At 45.6% G+C, this 24,135-nt stretch overlaps 1 protein-coding gene across 2 annotated transcripts; it reads left to right on the top strand.

Moving 5' to 3' along the window:
- The first annotated feature begins 10,101 nt into the window (after window positions 1-10,101).
- MPG (N-methylpurine DNA glycosylase) lies at window positions 10,102-23,616 on the top strand. Of its 2 annotated transcripts, none has more exons than XM_066560574.1 (5): window positions 10,102-10,160; window positions 14,076-14,223; window positions 14,818-15,043; window positions 18,098-18,302; window positions 23,100-23,616. In XM_066560574.1, exons 3-5 carry the CDS (start codon window positions 14,822-14,824, stop codon window positions 23,492-23,494), a joined length of 822 nt encoding a protein of 273 aa, XP_066416671.1. In that variant the 5' UTR covers window positions 10,102-10,160; window positions 14,076-14,223; window positions 14,818-14,821; the 3' UTR covers window positions 23,495-23,616. The 2 variants fall into 2 exon arrangements, with proteins under 2 accessions (XP_066416671.1, XP_066416672.1); XM_066560575.1 differs by having other exon boundaries at window positions 10,103-10,160; window positions 14,073-14,223.
- The last annotated feature ends 519 nt before the right edge of the window (window positions 23,617-24,135 follow it).

Raw genomic sequence — 24,135 nt, 5'->3', positions numbered from 1 at the left:
TTTTGTTTTGATCAGATTCCTGTGGTCTGCAATGCCACTTTAGCACCTGCCTTTAGCTTTGGGAAGATCATTCCCATGGACACCAAATGGGTAAAATGTTGCTCAGCAGTTTCTTTAATGCCCCAGGTTTTTGGTTACTCTAGCCCACTATGCCAGTAGCTCATTTGTTTCTCACTGTGGAATATGGAAATATTCCAGGCTTGTGGCTGCAGTCACTGGTCCCACCCCTGCTCTTTCCCCATAGCTCTGAAACTCCCTTGACCTTCCTCCCTGCAGTCCCTAAAATAGTTTAACTCCTTTCCATTTTTAGAGGTCAGGCTGGCTCAAAATCTGTTGTGGATTCCGGCAGCAGAGACCCAGGTGCCAGAGTAAGAGGATGAAGGCAGCCCCTGGGAGCACCTCACTGTGCCATGGCCAGGAGAGCACTGGAGAGGGCTGGCATGGAAGCTCAGCTCCTCTTGTTCCCACCCACAGCAAATCTCCAGAATTTACATTATCCCAAAACAGTGGGATCAGCCCCAAGGATGTCCTTCTCCTGGGAAAGGGCAGACAAACAGCACGCTGTGGGGTGATAGGGCAGGACAGAGGAGTTACTCACTGAAGCATTTCCTTTCTCATGATCACTCCCTTTATCTCTGATTAGAGCAGGGGTTTTTTAAACTTCAGTCAGTCAGCCTGGGAAAATAGGATGGCAGTTCCTCTAAATGTCCAGCAAATTGCTTGTGGAAAGCATTTGTGAGAGCTCAACTAATCCAGAGAAATTGCCCCAGACAGGCAGCATCGACTCCAAAAATTGGTTATACAACATTTAACTTCTAAACCTCTTAGTCAAAAAAACTTAAACTCAATTCCAATAGGAGCTGGGTTGTAATGAATTTGGTGTGGATGCCAGCGTGAGGTGTGTAAATAGCATGTGTAAATAACACCTCAGCTATTTGGCTGTAGTCACTGCAGCAAATACATCAGGCTATTGTGCTTCCCTTCCAAACCTGTCATAATTTGCACCACCTCAGCTGCCAAAGCTTCTGCCTTTTTTATTCCTCCCCAGATGTTTCAATCTCCAGTTTGAAGCTGACATCTGGAGAAGGGATGTTGGAGAAATGCTACACATCAGCAGGGCAAATATGGGCTATGCTATGGAAATGAAAATGACAGAAGTGGCAGAACAAAATTAATGGGCATCCAGATGCAAGGCACTAAGTGATAAAGTGCCTGTCAGGAGCCTCCTAATGCAAAAACAGGCATGAAACCTTGTTGTACTGCAAGCCCTCCCAGGAGGGATGTGACATCTGGCCAGTCACAGTTTCTGGAAAAAGGCACACTCTGCAATCTGAGCCCCCCAAGTCACTCACCATTCGCAGTGCCCCTCTCTGCTCCTCACTCCCACATGTTTGTTAAGCCACCCTGCTCCTCTCCCATCCTTTCCCCCTTTGCAGCCATTTCTGCCAAGGCAAAAGGACATTGGAAATATCTCCACCATGGCGTTTTGGGGCCTTAGCATCTCAGGAGATGAGACTGCCGGCAGGGGACATGGGGCATGGAGGTAGGAAGACACCCTTTAAGGAAGAGTTTCACAAAGAAGGGCTTAGAATAATCTCTCAGGCAATAGGCAACTACTCTTTGAGTTCCACTGGGGGCAGAAAGAGCAGATTTCTGTGCACTCTTTGTAAGAAACCTGCATTCATCAGGCTTGTGGAAGATGAACATTTCTGCTGGAGCAGCAGTTGCCTTTTTGGTGAAATCAAGGAAATCATTGCTGGTGGGATTCTTGCAGCAAAGGGCCTGCAAACTGCAAATTTGTGTCCTTTGAGTTGGGTAAAGTGGTGATTGTGGCTGACAACAGCAATGGACTGCTTGATCCTTAAGTCATACCAAAATTTATTGAAGGATTTTGGTGGCACAGGAGCTCTGGAGGTCTCCTCTCCAACCTCCTGCTCCAAGCAGGTCTGGCTGCAAAGCCAGAGCAATTTGGTCAGTGCCTTGCCCAGCTGAGTTAAAAAATCTCCAGGGATGGAGGTCCCACCACCATTCCAGGCCTGTCTGGTGCATGGCAAGCAGAATTTCCTTGGTTACTACTAGTGGCTTCCTGCATTTATGAGGTCCTTGTAAGCTCCAGAAGCAGCTCAAGGTATGATTTGATCCCCCTCCCTTACCTCCTCCAGGGTGACCAAAACCACTCTCCCAGTGGCCACTGAATTTTGTCCTTCTCTCTCCAGTACTGGTTGCTTTACTGTTCAGAAAGGTGGAGAAGAAGTGAAACAAATGTGTTGACTGCAATAAGGCAGTTTTAAATTTTTTCTTTCCCTCTGTAGACACACTGAAGAATTCTCCAGCAGTTCAGACCAAAAAAGAAAACCCCAAACCCCAACTCTGGTCATTTTATATACACAAGGAGGAATGCAGGAATTCTGACTTACTCCAAAGTATTTTTGGTTACTGTGTGTCACTACAAATTAGTTAAGAGTAGAACTAACCCACAATCCCACTAAAGACACAACTTCAAGTTTTGATTTAAATAGCTACTGTAGCCCACAAAAGTAGCAAGTCACAGCTCCTGCTGCACTTTCTGAAACACATCAGCAGAGAGAAAACAGGTAAGTAGGAAAAAGCCATGAGCTAGGCAAGTGTGATAAATTTTCAGGAAGCAGGAAGAAATAAATTGGGAGTTTAGCTCTTTTGAAAGTAATTCCTATTTTTTCAGTGAATATTTATATTGGCTCCATGTTCCTATCTTTCCAGTCAAAATTCTGTTTCTCACCACGTGATGATGAATTTTAACATGAGGCCAAAAGGGATTCATATTCCAGCTAAAGCAACATGGATGTGCACGTTGTACACACATGATCTGCCTTCAGTGAGGCTGCCCAGAGAAAGGCAAGAAAGTTTCAGATCATTGCAAGCAGATGTGGTGTCGATCCCAATCAGACCAAAAAGGGAAACCAAGCTCTGATGGGCAGCAACCCACAGTAGAGAAAAGGGATTCCTGTTTGGAAAGAGAGCACAGTTTACATCCCTTATGGAAATTCACATATTCTGCTATGGGAATGAAACCTGCTTCTGAAGCCAGTTCTTACATGTCCTCTTTGGCCACCCATGACACTGGAGCAGATGGGGAAGCAGCAGATTCAGCAGCACTGGTTAAATTGGCTGCTCCAGTTGTGTCAAGACCTTTGGTTAGGGTAGATATGCCCCAGGGAATTGCTGATTTCAGTAGAATCACCCCAAACTGAACAGTAATGCCAGGAGAGGCTGCCTTAGCTTTGCTTGGCAGAGAAGGTGTCTTGGGTTTAATCTTGGTAACTTAGACAAGGTCATCTGAAAGTTGGTTGCAGAGAGGCTTGGATGGCCCAAAAGAGCTGGAGTCCAATCACCATCTTTGCCCAGTTTCAGGAGAAATCTCAGCAGAGATGATTCCTTAGGCACTTGATTGACCTCTGAAGCTGGATAAAATCCACTTACACAGAGATCAGGCTTATCCTGCCAAGAAGCATTCCTGGTTACTTTGGAGGAATTAGTACCTCAAAGAAGGTAAGATCCTTAGCAAAGGGACTCATTTTTCATTATCAATTACATTTATGCTGGGGCTTTACCAACATAGTTTCTTTTTTTTTTTTTTGTGAGAAAATGATATTTTCTTTCTTCTTTTTTTAATTTATTTTTTACATTTCTAAAGTAAAAGACAGCTTTGCTGTCTTGCAAAGCCACAACACAGACCCATCCTGACTGAAGCAGCGGGTGAGGATGGAGATGTTAAAAATGAGTGAGCACTGCAAAAAGCATTAGTGATTTACATGCAAAAGCAAACTTTACCTATATTGTATTTATGTCTCTAGACCGTTTTTTTTTCCCTGGGAATATGTGAGTTCCCATCTCTTCAAAAGGAGGAGTTTGTTTTCTGTGGCAGTTCTTGGAACTGGAACATTAAGTCTGATGCCAACTGAAAAATTGATATGCAGAGGGTGCACCCTGCTGCTTTCCAGTTACTTGAATTCTTACCCTGGAGCCCTGGCTGCCTGTGCTTTTCTGGGAAACAAATAATCACATCAAACCTAAGGGATTTGTTTGAAGACAGATTTGAGCATTCAAGAACCCTTTTGTTTAAATGAGGCCTCAGACAGAAACTGGAGATCCTTCATGTTTAAGTTGCTCTTTGAGCAATGGAACAAAGTACAGTTTCCTAGGCTCCTCTGCCCCATTTCCTTTCCCTTCCTTTCCACAATAACCTCTGTCTCCTCTGGCTTTCCTGAGGACCTGGTGATGCTGACAGCTGCCCTGTCCCCAGCCCTCCCACACCATCCACCTCCTGTGTCCCACAGGCTGCATGCCAATGCATGCACTGGCTGGCCAGTTCTGATCACCCAGAACACTTCAAACACTGTAGGGAACTGCTGAGCACATTCTTGTTTCTTTTTGGAAGGAGGGCGTGATTCCAGATCTTTTCCCCCTATCCCTCTAGGTTTTATTACAGAAACTACAGGAACTCAACCTGCAGATTTAAAAGAGAAGGAGATAGACAAGGTGAGTGTGTAAATTTTCTTACCCTAAGAAATAAGGTTAACAGGGAAATGTAGCAGCAATTTAAGTGACAACAACTAAACTTGAAATACAAACCCCAAGAGAAGGGCTCTCTGTCTTCTGCTCTGCCTTGTGAGTTTAGGTGAGCTTCTCTCTTGCAGCATTTTAATTTTTCATTTAACCTAAGAGGACAAGCAGGATGAAGTTACAAATTACTCCAGCTATAATTAACTTGCAGTGTATGCAGAGCTAATCCTTGCGTTGGCAGCACGGATACAGGCAGGAAAGCCTTTCTCAGACCAGGTCCTCTGTGCCAACAGTTCTGGTCAATGATTATCCTTGCAAAAAGCCTGTGACATACTCCCCCAGTCACCTGTTTACATCCCAAAGCTTCTCAAGTTCTGCTATTTCAAGCTTAACTCTTGTGACCCTACTCAATGATATTCAATCCAAGTCTCTTTACCATATCCTGCAAGGCAAACAGCTTCAGGTCAGTTTTAGTAAGCAGTGCTATGTCATGCCTGTGGTCAATGACTCTAAGTATGCCCACGCCCATATGTTTCCTAAATTTGGATGTCTGTGATAGCAAACACCAAGGCCTGGGTGGGCATTTCTGTTTCACCAAAGAAGAATTTGGGGCATTTTTGCTCTTTGAGCATTCTCTTTCACCTTCTGAGCATTTCCTGGATGAATTCAGATTTACTAGAAGATATCAGCTAAGCAGATGAGCAAACCAATTGTGACTCCTGCAAAATGTTTCTAAGAGGTGGATGAGTCAGATAACAGATCCACAGAGCAGAAGATATCCACCCCCTACAGCAGCAAACTGTCAAAGCTTACAGACAGTATGAAAACAGATCATGTATGGAGTAATATTTCTCCTAAATACTCCACCAGACCCAGTGGTTTGTGGCTCAGGGACTTCCTGAAGCAGAGATGCTGTCTGTCTGTAACAGCCTAGACAGACTTTTCTTCCTGGTATTTCTTCAATAGGTTCTTGAACCCAAACATTTCAGTACTCACAGTGTCTTGTGGAAATAAGCTCCTCAGTCTATGTGTAAATTGTCCCTTTCTTTTTGATCCTGGCACTTTCTAGTCCACTTTCTTTCCTCTTCAGTCTTTGCCCACTCTCCATGCCAAGTTTTGTAAAGAAACTCTGAGACAGAGGGTGAGCAAGTCCCACTCACTCCTTAACTTCTGGTCTCCTTTGGAAAATGCTCTGATGTTTTATCCCAGGGGAGTCAGTAACTATGTGACCAATTTTTATCCCAGTACACTCACACACATAAGCATCATCTTTGAAAGTTCCCTCCCAGCAGCACTTCTGTATTGCAAAAGGTACAGGATTACTCCTGCAAAAACAAATTATCATCAGCAGCTCAACTGCATCCTAATTTGCACAGTTTTTGATCTGTTATGAGTCACTGGAGGAGCTTATCTGAACTGCTGCTGTCTGCTGGCATGCTGACATTGCACAGGATGCAGACAAATGGTGATTCCTCAGTGTATTACCCTGACCTCAGCTTTGCACCCCATTTATGCCTGTTTCTGCTCTTACTGCTCCAGGCCATCCATGTCAAAGGTGAGGTGTTGCTCAGTCCAGAGGGCACAGACACAGAGAAGGTTGTGACCCTCCTCCAGCTCAGGGACCTGGTTTAAGCACAGCTCTGCACATCACTGTACTGGTACAGTGGAGAGGAAACTCTTCTGAAGGAGAGGCAAGAATAAGTGGTTAGGGACAAGGAGCCAGAGGAATTTCTTTAATTGGCTTTTTCCCTGCATCCAGCACACTCTGAGCACTGTCAGCAGAGGGGCAGAGCTGGAGATGGCTAACAGCTCTCAGGCTTGCAATGCTCTGACTGGACAGACATTTACATATTTCTCCACGAATCCCTCCAACACTCCCATGTATACCCTTTCTCTGTTCTGACTACTTATAAGCATGATTGCATCTTGATCTAGAATATACTGAATGAATTGTCTTTAACCCCTTCAGAACAGGAAACTAGCATGTTTTAAAAAGTTTGGCTGATTGTTGGTACAGCTCCATCTCACCCTTCCTCACTTCCTGCTGGTTTAACTGAGCCTTTGGTCTCATTCTCTGGCTTCCCATTGCTCCTGTGCAGTTAGGAGAGGCTCCCATGCATAGCTGTCCTATGTAAGCTGTCAGTCCCACAGACGTAGGGAGCAGAGCCCAGCAGCCCAGCAGTTTGCCCTGCTCACTTGGGTTTTTAGCTTTTGTTCTTTTTTAATGGTTTGGGTTGGAAGGAACCTTACAGCCCACGCAGTTCCACCTCTGCCATGGGCAGAACAACTTACACTACCCCAGGCTGCTCCAAGTCCTGTCCAGCCTGGCCTTGGACATTTCCAGGGACAGGACAGCCACAGCTTCTCTGGGCAACCTGTGCCAGGGCCTACCACCCTCACAGGGAAGAAATTCTTCCTAATATCTAACCTATTTGTTTCTCTGCATTGAGCAATCCTGTGAAGCCAACCATTTCTGTCTTGTCAGAGGACAAAAAAGTCTTTTACACAAAGCAAACAAACAAATAAGACTGAGTAGAATCCATTAATAGGTTACTGAACAGGACTTGCTTGCTCTCTCTGGTCCAGAGCTGAGGCTCACAGAAGCTGTGTTGCTTTACTGAGTTTTCCCATTGCTTGCAGTGCACATGGAAGAATTCCCTGCATCCTGAGTGCAAAGCAGGTGGACCAGAACCTACCATGGATATCCCCAAATTTAGGATAATACACACACATCTGCTTACATAACGAATTGAATGGGCTTGGTTTACAGACCTGGACATTTGATCTGTGGCTCAGCTTGGGTGTGGGAGACACCAAAGTAGCTACAAGCACCTCTCCCTCCTAGCAATGGGTTTTGGAGTGCTGCATGTACCTCAGACACTGGTTGGAAATAGCTCTGGATAAGACACACTGGCAGTTGCGGATAAGTAGGAAGCAGCAGCCAAGACTGGATGTCAGGAGAGGCCAGGAGGGGATGTCATAAAAACCCTGTGCTGCTTGGAGCGCTTTCATCCACGGGAATTCTTCAAGAGTTGGCTCATGATGAGTTGCAGCTGTCCCGTGCTGCTGGCAAGAGCAGCGTGGCCACGTGAAGTGTCCAGGCGATGGCGGGTGGGGAATTCCGTGTCTCTTCCTAACGGGACAGAGGAGGCTTTCAGCAGACACTGCTGAGCTTCATTTGGCACCTTACAAAGAGAAAACTTGAAAATCTGCCCCTACTGCTTTGTCCTGCTTCCATGCTGCTCTGCTGTGCTGGCTGTAAAAGGATGATAAGTCAGGGCTCTGCACAGCCTGGGAGCTGTAGGGAACCACTCTGCAAACAGTTCTTGCTCCAAGAAAAGCCTGGCGCGCTCTGTGCAGCCATTGTGCCACAGAGCCCAGGGTCTCGACCAGCCAGATTTTCTAACCGCAGATTCCAAGTCATTCCTCTCACATTAAAAAGTTTTTGCCCCACAGGGAGGGGAACTTTAATCTTCTCAAACAGATCTGCTTTTACAGGAGGCTATTTTAGGCATTGATTCTGTAACAGTGAAGTTATTGGACAAATGAAGAACATGGCATATGCTGTCGCTTGGAGCAATTTGCATTCCTCAGGTGCTAAAAGCTTTAAATACTTCCTTTGGGCATGAAATAGATCTGCTGCCAAAGAAGCCAGCATCCTGAGAGTGCCTGTCCCACAGACTCCCACAGGGGAAATGTCTGCAGAGCTGAACTAGTCTGACCCCAGGAAATCCTCCCCACAGCTCTTGTTATTGCTCAGTTTCTCCTTTAAGTTTCATAATTCGCTGAAAGATCGGTCTGATGTTTGGTTATCTTCCTTTTCACGCACTTTCCAGGTCTTCCTCTTTTATATTAATACCACATTACAGCTGGGATGTGAACCATGCAAGTCAGGAAGTCCGAGATGCTCTTTCAAAGCCACTCAGTCAACATTGTTAATCATTTTTAAATGATTGTTTTCTTTGCTAATACACAAACGGCTCGCTTCAGACTGGAGCTAAACACATCTGTGCAGCCAGCAGGTAACCTCCCTCCAGGAGTTTCTCACTCTTGTAAGCTTATTTTTATCTATTTTAACTACAACATCATAGAGATCTCTAGTATCAATACCTTTAAGATTTATTCATGTTTCCTTCCCTTTTTGTTTATTTTTTTTTTTTACACCATTACAGTAGCAGTGCTATCATGCTTTACAATGATTTAAGGGCTTTTTAGTGCATTCCTGAAGTTGCTTTGGGTTCCAAAGTATATCAGCTGCTTTTTCATGGTCAAAAAGAATGAATATTGTGTAACAGACTCTGTGTTTGCTCCACTCATGGTTTGTTTGGGTATTTTTTTACACCTTCTTATTAAACTGGAATAGTAACATTTGGAAATTCTGGGCTCTGTTCATGGTTTCCAGGAATGTCAGAGTTTTTCCTCTGGCCTGCTCACATTTGAGCATGACTCCATACTTAAATTAACTGGTTCTTATTTCTGCCTTCATAAGAACCTTTAGCTACTCATACTCCTGGCTGCACATCCAAAGCTGTCAATGTCCCCTAAAATTATAGTCAGCAATTTATCCTTCTTTCCAAATTCACAAAAGGGGTAGACAGTAAATACCTATTCTCTGCATCACTGGATCCTAGCTGGTGCTATCCTGGTATGAGTATTTTATTACAAAAATGGGAATAAATCCACTTGGATTCATCAGACTTTTTCTCATACCCTTTCTGCAAACACTTGTTTATGAATCAATGGCCCGAGCTTCATGTCCTCAGAATGTTGTGAGGAAAAATCGTATTTTGCCCCTATTTTTACCATATGCTCCATCTGGATAAAAGCTGAAGCCAAGAATTTTTTCTGCAGGCCAGATACTTGTTATTTGGGGAACTGAGGGAGTAATTAATGTAGCTTTCTGTAAAGCCAGCTTGTGACCATGCATGTTCATCAGAATGCATGCTCATGCCTTTTTGGAGTAGAACCACTAAATAATTTGGGTTGGAAGGAACCTTAAAGATCATTCCGTTCCACCCCCTGAATGGGCAGGGACACCTCCCGTTATTCCAGGTCCTGTCCAACCTGGCCTTGGACACTTCCAGGGATGGGGCAGCCACAGCTACTCTGGGCACCCTGTGCCAGGGCCTCTTCACCCTCACAGGGAAGAATTCCTTCCCAATATCCCCTCAGTCAGATTGAAGCCGTTCCCCCTTCTCCTGTCACTCCAGACCCTTATCCAAAGTCTCTCTCCAGCTCTCTTGAAGGCCCTTTAGCCACTGGAAGGGGCTCTGAGGTCTCCACACGCCTTCTCTAACCCAGGCCGAACACTCTCAACTCTCAGCCTTCGTAATGATGAACTAACGATTAACACGAAAAACCGAGGAGTGGATGCTGAAACCAGCGAGAGTTCAAACGCTGTTTTACAGAGGGTCTGTGCCCCAGAAAGCAACACCCACGAGGAGACACCCCTGAGGAAGAAGCATCCGTACACCGGAGCCGGCTCTTCCCCCTCACGGCCGCGCCTCTGCGCCCGCCCCGCCCCGGCCCGCCCCGCCCCTCACGGCAGCTGCGGGGCTTCCGCGGGGCCGCGGCAGGGGCTGCGCGTGCCCCGCCCGCGGCGGGAACGGGCCCGGCAGGTGCGTGAGGGGGAGCCCGGGAACGGCCGGGAACGGCCGGGGAATGGCCGGGAAATGGCCACGAATAGCCGGGAACAGCCGGGGCGGGCGGAGGAGGGAGCTCGGATTCCCGGGGTTCGGCCACGGCCACGGCGCCGGCAGCGCCCGAACAGGCCCGGCCGGCCTTGCCCGGCACTGCTGGGCGCGCCTCCCGCTGCAGCCCCGGATTCCGCTCCAAATCACGAATGTACTCAACCAATATGAAATTCTGCTGAGAAGGGTTTTTTTATTATTATTTTTCTAGTTTTCCGTCATTGCTCGTTGTTGCCTCCTTTATTCTGTACAGAAGGATGCGTTAGGTTTCATCCCAAAAAAGCTCAAGATGCTCGGTAGGGACTATGAGCAAGGACTTGAATTGCAGGGAAATAAGATCCCCAGCACTTAGTAAGGTGAATAAAAGCATCCTTTTTGGCTTATTTTTGCAGTATTAGGGTTGCACGTGCTGTCAGAATCTGTCTGTGGAGAAATTGCCTATATTTATGGTTATATTAGCTCATGCCTGCACTCATTTTTCAGTGTGGTTTTCTTTTTTTTTCCTGCTTCTGACACTGTTTTCCAGAAAACTATACATTATTATCTTATTTCTGGTAACTAATAGAGTAGACTAGACAGGAAAGGCAGAGAGACATCATTTATGCTGAGAACTCATTGAAGGATCTGCCTTAAAATGTCTGTTTAAGAGGTTATGGAACAAAAAAGACAGGAATAGCTGGCAGGAATAAGTTGCTAAACTGGCAGAAACAGGCAGGAATAAACTACCAAACCAGATGCAGCCCCCAAGGACAATGTTGCTAGTGATGGTTTCAGCAGCAAATGTGTCACTAATTTTTAAAGAGGGTTCCAGGGGAAATCCAAGCACTGCAGACCTGGAAGTTTGACCACCACCAAGTGAATTAATAGCAAATGTAGCAAAGTAGGATTATTGGAGAGCTGCATAAGTATCATGGGGGGGAAAATCAATGTAGCTTAAAAGTCATGCCTTAAAAGAATGCTGGAATTTTCTTAGACCCAGGTCTAAGTAAGCATGTTGAGTTCTGGCTCACAGTCTGTAGTCAGATTTCAGGAAGGTTTTAAACAGGAGCCCTTTACCTGGACATAATAAGGGAGTTCCCCTGTCACAAATACACAGCTGTTGCAAAGATAGCAAAGAGGATGTGACTAAATGGGCAGCTCTCCTGGTGGCTGGAGGTCACCGTTGGGGTGCTGTGGGGATGGTTTGTAGATGACATGGAAAATCAGTGTTTCCAGCTGGCTTTGCCTTATTGAAGGTGGTGAAGAGGGCTGAGGGTGGTCAAGTGCAGGTGTAAACTGATTTATATGGGTGGGGAGCAGTGCAAATTCCCCACACAAAATGAGGGAGTTTTTGGAGCAGTATTAACTGATTCTGTGAACTTTTCTTTCTTGGTCAAATCTCCCTTTGGCTGGTGTTACAGGGGTTCAGGGAAGACTTTGCCTGGATCAGAAGGGTCCAGTCCAGAGACATGGAGGATGTGTGGAGGAGCCCTGGATGTTTATTCTGTTCTTCCCCAGGCTCCTGCTCTTGACCTGGGCTGGAGAGCAGGATAGAGGGAGAGGTATCCTTTGGTCTGACCTAGCATCTGTTCCCACTGCAAATCTGTACAACTGGGAATTGCTGTGAGGAATTCTCCAGAACTGGCAGTGTTTTATGTACTCTTCATTATTCTGGCAGAAAAATTGATGTACCTGAGGAGGGTTGTGCAGGTATCTGGACCTGGGAGCCAAAAGTACAAATGCAAATTGCCAGTGGGATATATATATATATGTATTTTTCCCTCTTTCTTTTCATGAAAACTCATTAAATACCTAAGGAAATGCCTGCAAATGCAGTCTTGTTAGAAGGATTGAAGAATCCTCTGTAGACTCTCTTGTGCCTTGAGTACAGGGTGTATCTGCTGCTGAGCTGGGTTCTGCACAGATTTGCAGTGTCTCTCCAATTCTGCCTTGCAGGCTTCTGAACCACTTGCCTGAGATTAGCCCAGCAGCCCTGAACACTCCAGACACTTGTGCTGATTCTGCTCTTGATCCTCTTTTTCTGACTTCCATACCCCCTTTTTTTTTTATGTTTTTACCAGATGTGTTTAACAGCTTGTAGTTCATTTGGTTACAACAGGATTAGTAAAAAGTGATTAAACCCATGGCTCATTATTTGAGGCCCAGGAGTAGGATTTGTTTATTATACAAGCAGGAAAATCTAGATAGAAATGAAGAGCTGCAGAATTTGTGTGTGGATTTACAGAAGAGGTTGAGCCTCTTGCTTTCCAAATGCACAGGGCTTGGATCCATGGTATGTGTTGCCTTCTACAGTGTGATTTTTCTTGGGCAAGAAGAGATTTGTATTTGCAAGCAACATCCTTTCCAGACAGTTTAGATAGGCTTTGAGACACAGAGCTTTGTGTTTCAGATCTTGCTATGAGCAAGCAGGGCCACAGAGCATTAGGAATGTGGGGTTTTTTTTCTGGGTTTCTCAGCTGCTGTTGCAGCCCCTCGTGCACTCATTGTCCTGACCCATTTCTCCTGGCTACAAGGCAATTTCCTGCTGCTGTTTCCATTGGAGATGCTGAGATGTGTCAAGGATCAGCCCAGAGCAGTGAAGTTGCAGTGCCCTGAGGCTGCTGCTGTAACGTGTCAGTGAGAGCAGCTTTGGGAATGATTTAATTGGAAGTGCAGCAGGTGCCAGGCAGCTCAGATCCTGTTTCTGATGTCGCATTCCATAAGAGCACAAATTACCCGAGGAGTTGATGCTCCACTCGAGTCAGCCATGTTTGCAGCAGGTCTTTCTGTGTGGCTGATGAGCTGGAAGCTCCAGTTAATACTGTCAGGGAAGTCTGGAGCTATTGTCCTCAGTGGGAAGTACTGCCTTGAGTGTTCCAGAGGGTCAGGCTGAAATGGTGAGGTGTTGCTCCTCTGCCCCTTCCTTCCTGCAGCTCTTTCTCCTGGACAGGATTCACTTGCCCAGGCCACCAGACAGTTCTGTCTGAGGCAGGCTGGTGAGTTCTGACAAATTTTTTAAGAATTCCTGCCAGCTAAAAGCCACAGTTCAGAGCAGAGTACCTGGCAGGCAGCTGTGGCAAGTCTCTGACACCACTGAATTATTGTAATAAAGAATTAGATGTTCAGAAAAAAATGAAACCATCCTACCTCTCTGCCAGTCATGCCAATGTGATTTGATTTTTTTTCCTACCTATTTTTATATGTTTGTGTCTGGATTCTTCTGGAGTGAAACATAACACTGTTGGGGAATTGGCACTGGTGATTCAGATTGTAGCAATGCTGAATTTCACTGTAGTGAAAATAAACTGTTGCTGGTGGAACTTCATTGTGAGAATCATCAGACCAAGATAAAGATTGCTTTTAATATTGAAAGTTTTTGTAGTAATTTTTAAATGCTGATGATCTGGTGGAAAATGAGTGGCAACCGTTAATTACTTATGTATATACTTGCTTGCAGGTTCAGCTATAGGATTCTATCTCCATTTCTAAGTCTGTATGATACTGGACCCTTACATCTACATGGGGTCCAGTTTAGAATTGGTGTCTTTGCATTCTCTTGTAAAAGTCCTTTTTTTGAGGCTGACACTTGCCAAATTTAGTGCCAATGGGGGCATTTTAAAAGTTTGGTTTCAGCTTTCTGTGTATTCAGTGTAGGAAAAGTTTATTCCCCACTGACTAACAAAGGCTTAAGAGCATCTCCAGCACTGCCCATCTGGGAGATGGGCTTTTTCTGGACCAAGAGAAAACTGCAAATTATTCTGGAGTTTGATCTAATGGTGCACTCTTGGTATCAGATCTCCAGAATCTCTTGGCCTGTTTCAAAGCACTTTATCCAGTGAATAAATGCTTGTACCTGTTCAGCAGGTGTAAGGACTGCAGCACTGAAAAGGCAACACCAGCTTTGTGGAGCTCACATGGAAAGTGGTGACAGAGCAGGAGAACAATTGCACAGTTGTGATGTAGCTGCCTCAGGTCCTTGCTGTTGGCTGGAGCAATAGGTTGAATCTTTCTGGTAAGTTGAATCATTCTGCGGAGATTCTTACACAAGCACTTGTACAGCATGATAAATAAGTTTGTGACTGTGAATAGGGCATCTCTAAATTTCCTGTGGAGGTTTAGATTCTGATCCAGTTACATTACCTTTGAAAATGATTGATATACAGCTTCTGTGGGCTTTCTGAGGCAGCACAATTTTTGAAGTGCTTGTTTTCTGTTCTTTCTGTCTGCTTAAAAGATTTTGTTAGCTTTAGGTAAAAAGTACAAAGTACTGGTTCATCTTTGCTTTTACTTTCTGAATTTTCTAACTTAACAGCAAACTTATTTCCAATGCTTAGTGGAGCAGAGTTGCTTTTATCTGCAGTCCTTAAAAGATAAATACTCAAACTGCTGGTTTCTGTTTGCTCATCAGGAGAGCCCAGTATTTGCCCAGCCTGGTGCAAACACAGCTAAATCTGTCACCTGCTGCTGCAGTTTGCATAGGTTGTCCATGTAGTCATGTCTTTCAGATTCATTGTTGTGCAGGGATGTGTAAAAACAGAAGTTTGTGGAAATGAGTTGCTTTTAAATAAGCTTTATAATACTAATGATACTTATATCCATTTTCTAGAACTATGCCAAGAAAAAGAAAGCTGTTGTCTCAATTAAGTGCTCTTCAGAACACCAGCAGCTTCCCTCAGATCAATGCTGTGGAGCAGCTGAACGCTACACCTGGCGCAGATCCTTCTCCAAAAAGCAGCAAATATTTTGTGATAGAGAAAAAAAATTCTCCTCAGCTGCAAGAAGATTTTTTCAACCAGCCCTGTGTTAGTCTGGCCAAGTCCTTTCTGGGACAGGTAAGGCATGAGCACTGGGATTCTTGCACTGGATTATGTGCTAGCTGATAACTTAGTGTGAAAGGATGAAATTCTTTTTTGCCATTTGACTCCTAGGCTTGGCTATTTTAGGAATACAGCTCTCATTCCTTCTCTTGCTAAGTGCAGTGGAATTTAAAGACCAGTAGCTGAATCTATTCTAGATGAAGTCAGAGGAGTAATTTTTCAGATTTAGTCTGTCACATTTTTAATTGGGGTTTTTTTGGTGGAGTTTTCCTTCCTTTTTTCTGTTTACTAAAATGTGCTTAGCTACTTGTGGTTTGAAGGCTGTTTCAGGCCCATTATCTTCCTTTCAGCAATTGCTTTACTTGTTTTTGTTTCTTGCTTAGCCCAGTGGAAAGCAATGCTCACAGTCAGCAACATCTTCTTTGCCTCCATTTTACTGTCTTGTTATGCTAAGGATTGCACAGTCCCACAGTTAGGCTCTTTTCATGCCAAATATTGCAATTCCTGTCTTTTGTTTCTGAGTTTCCAAGTCATCACCTGTTCATGCAAGGACTTCTCCCTTAGCCCATTGCATAAACTTTGAGGAGTCTTTGGACCTTGCTGAAAGCCTTTGGAAATCAGAGTGGTGGAGATTGACTCTCCTGCTTAGTGAGTCCTTCAGAAACTCTGGCTGGTTCCAGGGGAGGGAGCTCCCTTAGTGTTTTCCCTATAAAAAGTTCCAGTCCTGGACCTCCTAAACTCAACTGCAGAATGTGTGTTCAGTTTCACTGCTATGCTCTTATCTTCTCTTTATACCTTTATTGTCTGCAGGGTGAGCAGACTCTCTGGATTCTCATGGCTTTAGATAACTTCAGGAATTTGTTCCACAAACTGTTGGTTTTGGCCTGTTTTGCTGCATCCAGCCTTTTTTTATTTCCTAAGGATATCTTGCTTGTAAGTGCTCTTTGCTCTGCCTTTTAGCCCTGCTGGGTTTCTTTCTGGCGTGCCTTCACCTCTCTGTGATACTCCACATGTGTTGCTATCTTTGCAGACATCCTGCTAGAGGCTTGCCTTTCAGGCCTTAACCTTTGGCTGCCTCTAAAGTTCTTCCCAACAAGCTCCCTCACTTTACATAGTTTCCTCTTTGTGCTGGTGGGCAGGACTCTGGTAGATTATTTTTGGACTTTAATGCTTGTGAAAAGACCCTGAACTTTATCCTTCACGGTCATGATACTGGGTTGTTTTTCAGGAATAAGTCTTTGGAAAAGACTTTGTGTTTTGCTCCAGAGCTGAGAACTGAGTCTTTTCTCATGAGCTTCCTGATTCCTTGCTCTGCATAAAATTTGATGGTGTCTAAGCAAACATTGCACATGTCCTGCTCTATCTGAGGATGCCTGAAGTCTCCCATTACTGATACATTTTTGTTGTCTTAATGGCTCCATCACCCTCATGCATTCAGTTACTTTGGGCAGATGATTTTTGAGTCCTAATTCTGTATTTTTCCTATTTAGGCCTAGTATTCCAAACTACATGATTTTTATCCTAATTTTACATTTTCTTTGAAGTATAACCTCCAGTTTCCCAGCCTATGACCCAGCCTATTCTCTTATAAATGACCTCCAGTTTCCCAGCCTATGACCTAGCCTATTCTCTTATAAAGGTAATTTAGTTTTTCCTTCATTATTTTCATTCTACCAAATTTTGGAGGAATCTGGTATATTAATCTTGCTTATCTTCATGATACCTGAGTTCTTGGAAACAAAAAAGGTACATGCAGTGAATGGCCTTTCAGAGGGAACTGCCATAACATCAACATAACATCCTCAGTGAGAAAAATAATCTTTATGAAATGGCTCATTGTGAGAATGTGTTCAGAATTATCACCATTTTTAAACTTTTTTATTCCACAGAATATTTGGTGTGTCTGAAGACAGGGAAATGCCTGGATGCTTTTATACCCATAACCTAACCATTGCATTTCATCATACTGAGGGAGAAATGCAGCCACATGGGTCTGGTTTTGGGGTGTTCCCAGGCACTTGCTGAACACCAATGCTTTTTTTTTCCATAAAAAATAATAAACATATTATTTTCAACAATTTGACAAGTGCTGTAGGGAAACTGTGGTATACTGGAGCTGCAGCTTTGGAAACCAACTCCTGGAGCTTCCATTATGGATCAGATCAATATCTGCATTAGCAATCCAGCACAAACATCTGTTAGGAATTAAGCTTTGTTTTCTGAAGGTCATTTTTGAACAGCTGCATAATTAAAGTGTTATAATTAAACTGATTGCTGGTGCCCAAACAAGACTGTGCTGCAGTATTTCATACACGTTAAGTAAAGCACAAAGTTTAGAAATCAGGTCAAACCACAAATTCCTTTGTACAAAGTTTAGTGGTTGTTTTATTTTCAAAGAGAATCTTTTGACTGTCATGTTTTGTTTCCCCTGCATCTGCTTTGTTTTATTTAAGGAGGTACCAGCAGCAAGAACACACTGTAATAACAAAGATCTGTTGTTGTCTGCCTGAAGCCAATTCCCATCTCTCCTGCACTGCCCTTCTCTGTGGTGCAGAAAATACTGAAATGGCATTGATGCCCTCTCTAGAGCTGATTATCTCTGTGATTTGGGACTGGGACTTGTTTGAAACATCTCTAGGGAGGGAAACTGTCTAATCATAGCAGTTGTTTAATTGTGCCACTGTCATATTTCTTCTGATCTAAGGATTATACAGTCATGATGCTTCAAGGTTGATATCAGCAGTGATTTTTGCCTTAAACCTGATGGATTGGACTTACAGAAAATAACCACAAAAGCACCTCCATGGGTATATGTAGGATCCTAAATTGGTTCTGTTTCATACTGCCTCATCTAGACACTCCAGGCATTTTGTGGGGTGAGGGACAGGTGGGAACTCCTTGTACAGGGCTCTGGAAGCTGAAAAAGTTGGAGTTAGCTAATAGCCTGCTCACTGGAGAGGATTTACTACCATCAGGTCCTTTCTTTCCAACTTCTCTGTTTCCACAGCTCTTGCTGTGGTTATTTTGTACTGAGGGCTGGTAACTGATGCACTCTGACCTCTCTTTCAGATTTTAGTTCGCAAACTTCCTGATGGCAGAGAGCTCTGGGGCAGGATTGTTGAAACAGAAGCTTATCTGGGTGGGGAAGATGAAGCTTCCCACTCGAAAGGTGGGAAGCAAACCCAACGGAACGCAGCGATGTTCATGAAACCAGGAACTCTGTACGTGTACCAGATCTATGGGATTTATTTCTGCATGAATGTTTCCAGCCAAGGTAAGCTGAGGCTGAAAGAGATGGAATGCCAGCAGGATGGGGCTGACATTTCAAACTACAGGGGGGCTGCAGGTCACTTGTGAGCTCTCTGTGGGCTCTCTGATTTGCTGTCACCATCCTCCCTTGGGACCTGGCCTTTGCCACTGTGACCAGAGTGTACTTGTGGACAGCACAGCAGGCAGGGCCCATCTCCAGCTGCCCCATTTGTCCCAGCTGGGAGCTGTGGGAGCTGTTCAGGCACACAAAGATTGAGAAATGAGGGAGAATCTGCATAGGATGGAGCTTTCAGTTTCGATGACCTGGGCTGCTCCCTCAGTCATATGATACAGTGAACCTTGTTCCTCAAAAGTGGTGATGTAGAGAAAAATCCAGTCATTAATGATAGCCTAAATCTTGGTGTCTGTTTTCATGGCAGGAAACTCCTCTGTCTCCTGCCTTTATCTTCAGAGGCTGAATGAAGTGTTGGGGAAAACAAAAAGTCTGAGATGTCCTAAGCTTAAGCAAGGAGTCAGTGGGAGCATTTTAGCTGTCTAGCTGTATCTAAAAGCCAAAAAACCCACCCAAATCAAAATACCCAGACTGTTAGAGAATCTTCAGTCTTCTTTTATTATTCTCAAGAAAAAATAATCAAGCTCTAATTAAATTATTCTGTAATTGACTGAAACTGTCCTTCACATTTCAAGACTCTTAAGAAGCATTACTGAAAACTTCCTTCTTTTTTTCTGTCCTGTAAGAATGACAGCATTTGCCTTGCAATGAATCTCTTGTTTAATTAGACACCTTGAAATGGCAGCAAGTGTTTCCTAGGAAAAATCTCAAACCCAATTTATTTCTTTTTCACTATTTCAATGCTAAAGGTTAAAAAGCTTGTGTATTCCTAAGTGGAAAGCAAATGTAACTATGACCATGAATGCTCAGGTTTTGGCCTTTGGACAGAAGCCAAGCAGAAAAATGGTGCCACGTTAATGTGTGGGGGAAGAGCCTGACTTTGCAGCTGAGGGTCTGAGTCTGGTGGATGAACACATGTGAACTTCATTACAGTGGCTCTGCCACATCTGTTCAGATTATGAAAGCACATGGTTCATTTGTCAGGATGGGATTCTTGGTGATTAAAATATTAAGAGTCATACTTTTTATTAAAAAAAATGTTTAGCCTTTGAATTCTAGAAAGATTTCTTTGAAATACACACTTTGGGAAATTTTTCCTTATATATCTGGTTTTAGCTTTGTAGCAAAGCAGTTAAAGGGCTCCCTGTGATGATAGAACTCATTGCATTTTTTGTTACAAACTCCCTCCCCATGCTGTCCCACAGGAGTGACACCAGGCAGAGCTGTCACTGCCAGCTCTGTCAGAGCCCTGCAGTCAGTGCCATGGCTGTGCACGTTGTGCACCCCTGATGCAGCCACACAAACTGGAGCTGCCCCTTCTGTGTATTTGCCCAGTGCAGAAGTGTTGAAAGAGAAATCTGGGGAGGAATCACACACGAGATGTTTTCTCTCCAGTTGTTTATTGTGCTGTGGTTTAGTCTGAGGGAAGGATTGAGGGAGTCATCTTCACATCTTCACAGAGCATTTCATTCTCTGGATATGGGATTTTCAAAACTTTGTTCGACTCTGGCTGTGAAAAAATACGAAGAAACCCTGGCAAAAAAAAAACCAAACCAACCAAAAACCATCTCTTGTGGCATAGCTTGGTCCTTCTGAAGACAAACAGCTCCAAGAGACAAGTGTATCCTCTGAAGCAGTGGAGCTGTGACTCTTTAGGGATCACTTGTTTTGATACACAACCTCAGAGCCTCTGACTCCAGGTGGAATAAACCTTCTCTGTTTATTGGTTTATGCTGAGGTTCAGGCTCCAGTATCATTCAGGGATGGGAAGATTGTGTCACCCACAGCCCTGTGTTCATAAAACCGTAATGAGATGGGGGGGATCCAGTATTCTTTGTCAGTGAGGAAGGGGAAACTTCATGCACATCAATGACATAAAGCTTCATTGTGGGGAATTTTACTGTGAGAGGTCCTCCCATCACTGAAATACTGCAACTGCCTGAAGCCACAGCAGGCATCACTACATTTGGAGAAATCATGGGTGGTAGAGGAGAAGAGCTTATAGAAAACATACAGCCAGAGTCCTTTACTGTGCATGAATCCTACAGTATATCCTGAGCAGCACAATAATCTCAGTGCTAGGAGCTTTCCCTAGAGTCCAGAGACATGTGGGGCTTCCCTTGCCTCAGGAAGAGGATAAATGCCAGTCATGCCTCTCTTTGACTTAGCTGTGATCTGTTTCTCTGGAATTTGCTAAGGTCTGTATTTTGCTGCCAGATCTGAAAGAATAGCTTGTAAAATCAAGAGCCTGGTGATGCTCAGCCCAGGGTCACACTGCAGGGACTTCTCCCTAACTTTCAGCTCCTAGACTAGGATTTTGGAGGAAGTATTGGGGAGCACTGAGGTGGGTGAGTGAATGGAGGAGAAAATTCTCTCCAGTGGCCAAGAGCTGTTTCCAAGCCTGGGAGCTGGAGCTGGAAGCTGCACTGTGGGGGTGTGGGACTCCACTGTCATGTTATGAATTCTAGCTGCTCAGGGAGAGAATTGGCCTCTGCAGTGTTGTTAGATCCCAGCTTTTAGCCCTGAATGCTGCTCATTATATGGAGTGACTCTTAGCAGGAGAGATAAATACTCAGCATCCCCAGCTGGCCCTGCTGCTGCTGGTGTGTGCACATTGGGCACATGCTGAACTCAGGTGACCCTTGAGAATGAACTGCTGCAGGCTGGAAGGGGGAAGAAGCCAAGCTGAAGCACTCTGCAGTTGACTCAGCCACTTTTTGGGAATTGAAATTAAATTTCTAATGTGGAGGTCTGCTCAGGAGGAACCAGAGGCATGAGGGGAAGAAGGCTCATCTTGGTAACCCTGCACTCGTGTCCTGCCTGCTGTCTCCACCTCTTCCCAAGGCTGTTCTCTGGGCAGAGTGGGGTGTGTGTTGCACACAGCTAGAAAGAACCTGGAAACTTCCAGCTGGAAATGCAGAAAGAGCAGCCAGAGACAGAAATTGCCAGTACCCCCTGGCTGGGCTGTGCTGCTCAGGGAGCACCTGCAGATTTCCAAGTGTTCATCTCTCTTCATGTGAACTCCCAAGGACTCAGTTCAATTCTAGTGTGACCACAGTTTCCATTTGCAGTTGAGATGGGTGAAAGCAAGCAGTGTAATGAGAGATTGCTCAGAATCCTGCAAGTTGTTCCTGGCAAGGGAGGCAGCAACATGATGGGAAGGATGTTTCTTTGTGCATTGATAAAAAGCAGAATTAGGACATGGAACATGTTCTTAAAAATCTGAAATGACCTTTGAGCTCTAAATCACTGTTAGGCCAGGGAAGCAGCTTTTGGCTGCCAGATTAGCATCAGTCCTCCTCCTTGGAGAAGGGAGTGCCTGGGAACAGATTGCTGACAGCTGTTGGAATCCAGGCTGTTGACTTCACCGAGCTGCAGTCAGGGGTTCTGAGATGGTTCAGGGCAGCAGGCACACCTCAGAGAGCCAGGAACCAGGACCTCACTGGGAGCCCAGAGGGGTAATGTAGTTTGGGATTTGTACAAAAAATGAGAGGGATTCTATTTTGGGAAATCACATGTCCTTGGGGATCTGCCAGTGCCTACACAAAAAGCCTTTGCCAGGCATGAGTGTGGCTCCAGATGTTTGAGGCTGGAGAGGGAGAGGGGACTCTGGGGAGCAGCACTGTGCAGATGCTGGTGGGAGGAAAGCTGTGGGTGGCCAGCACAGGGGGAGCTGTGTGGGGCTGCACCCAGGCCCTGTGCCAGTGCTCTCCTCACCCACCAGGGACAGGAGGAGACCTGGGCCCCTGCTGGCCACCGGGGAAACGTTTCTGTCCCACTTGGGCTGGAGATCCTTGTCTGACAGGGAATGTCTGCTCAGAGCTGCATCTTTGCTTTGCTGTCACCTGGCTGCAATAGCTGGGAGGGCAGGGGACCTAAGGCTTCTGACAGGGTGGCAAATCACATTTGAGAAAAGAATTTGTCAGTTTTGTCCAGTATTTGTCATAGAAAGGTCTCTTCTGCTAAGTGCTGCTCCCAGGGCTGTGCATCCCACTGCCCTCTCCTGCCCCAGATTCCTGCCCTGGGAGATCTTCTGTGGCACATGTGTCCAGATCACACTCTGCTGGAGCTGTGCAGTGACCCAAGGCCGTGCTCATCCCAGCTCTTACACCTCCAGAGGGACTTTGGATTGGTACCAGCCCTGGCTGCCTCAGCAGTGACTGCTCCCAGTGCCTGCAGCTCCTTCCCAGGTTTCTCTTCAAGCTGTCTCTTTCTCTGGCAGCATCCAGACTCATTCCTCCTTGCCTTTGTTAGCTGGAGTTCTTGTAATCAGAGTTTATTAGAAAGCCAGAAAACTGGCTTTGGGAGCAGAGCTTTGGATACCTCTGCCAAAACTGAACCAGATGTATATTTATTCCTGAACATCGTGCTGACATAAGAAAAAGTTCTTGCCCTCTGGCAAGCCTTGGAGCAGCAGCCAGACTTAGTTAGCAACATCAGGTGGAGCTGGGAAGAGCAAGTCAGCACTGCAGAATGAAGGGCCCAGAGTTACAGGACACTGGAGATTTGGAGGAGGAAGGGAGTGCCCCTGGAGCAAAGGACAGGCCCATGGTTGGGTGCACCAGGCCATTCCCTCTTCCATCAGGCTGAGCCACGGGCTCAGAGCTGAAGTGCTGCTGGCAGTGGGCTGAAAGGTGAGACATTGCCAACAAAGAGCCCCATACTAACCCCAGCTCTTGTTGTGCACAGGAGAAGGGGCTGCAGTGCTGCTGCGTTCCCTGGAACCTCTGCAGGGCCTGGATGCCATGAGGGAGCTGCGCAGGGCCTCCAGGAAAGCACCCAGCAGGCTGCTCAAGGACTGGCAGCTCTGCAATGGGCCCTCCAAGCTCTGCCAGGCCTTTGGCATCGACAAGGCTTTTGACCAAAGGGACCTGACTCAGGATGCTGCCATCTGGATGGTGCCAGGACAGGACCCGCCGGGGGAGCAGGACGTGGTGGCCACCACCAGGATTGGCATTGGCAACAGGGGAGAGTGGGCACAGAAACCACTCAGGTTTTATTTACGAGGAAACAGATTTGTGAGTGTTGTAGACAAGAAAGTAGAGAGAGAGATGGCAGCAAAGGGACATTCCCCTGGCAGCTGACGAGTCTTGCAAGTGACCAGGGACCAGGACATGAGCTGTGCTCTGTACAGTGGCCTCAAGCTGCATCATGGCAGATGGGGCCTGGGGGGTTTTTAACAATAAATGTATTTTGTCACAATGAATGGGACAAGGTGGAGCTTTATTTGCAGGAGACTGGCGTGGGCCTCCCAGCCAGAACTGAGGCTGGTTTTGGACACTTTGGACACTGAAGGCCAATTTCTCCCTTGCCAACGGATCCAGGCTTAATTAAGAGAGGAGAAGGGTCACAGCTCTGGGCTGCTCCCATCACTTCAGCCCCCAGCAGAGGCCAGTGCTTGGCTGCTGCAGGGAAATAGTTTAAAAATTGGGTGGCAGCAGAGCAGACTGAAAGGATGGGAGCTGGGAGAGAAGGATGTAAAGGGAGGATCTTGCTGTTGTCTGCAGCTACCTCAGGGGAGGGCATAGAGAAGACAGCCAGGCTGCTCTCAGACAGGATGAGAGGCAACAGGCACCAGCTGGAAAACAGGAAGTTCTCATTAGCTCTATGGAAAAAATTTTCCCCATGAGGCTGGTCAAACACTGGAACAGGGGCCCAGAGAAGCTGTGGGCCATTCACAGCTCCCCAGACAGGGTCCTGAGTGACCTGAGCTAACACCTTTCCT

Source organism: Molothrus aeneus, chromosome 16 (genome assembly GCF_037042795.1).
Source record: "Molothrus aeneus isolate 106 chromosome 16, BPBGC_Maene_1.0, whole genome shotgun sequence".
In the NCBI taxonomy this organism is placed as follows: domain Eukaryota; kingdom Metazoa; phylum Chordata; class Aves; order Passeriformes; family Icteridae; genus Molothrus; species Molothrus aeneus.
This window is presented reverse-complemented; position numbering and strand designations above follow the sequence as displayed.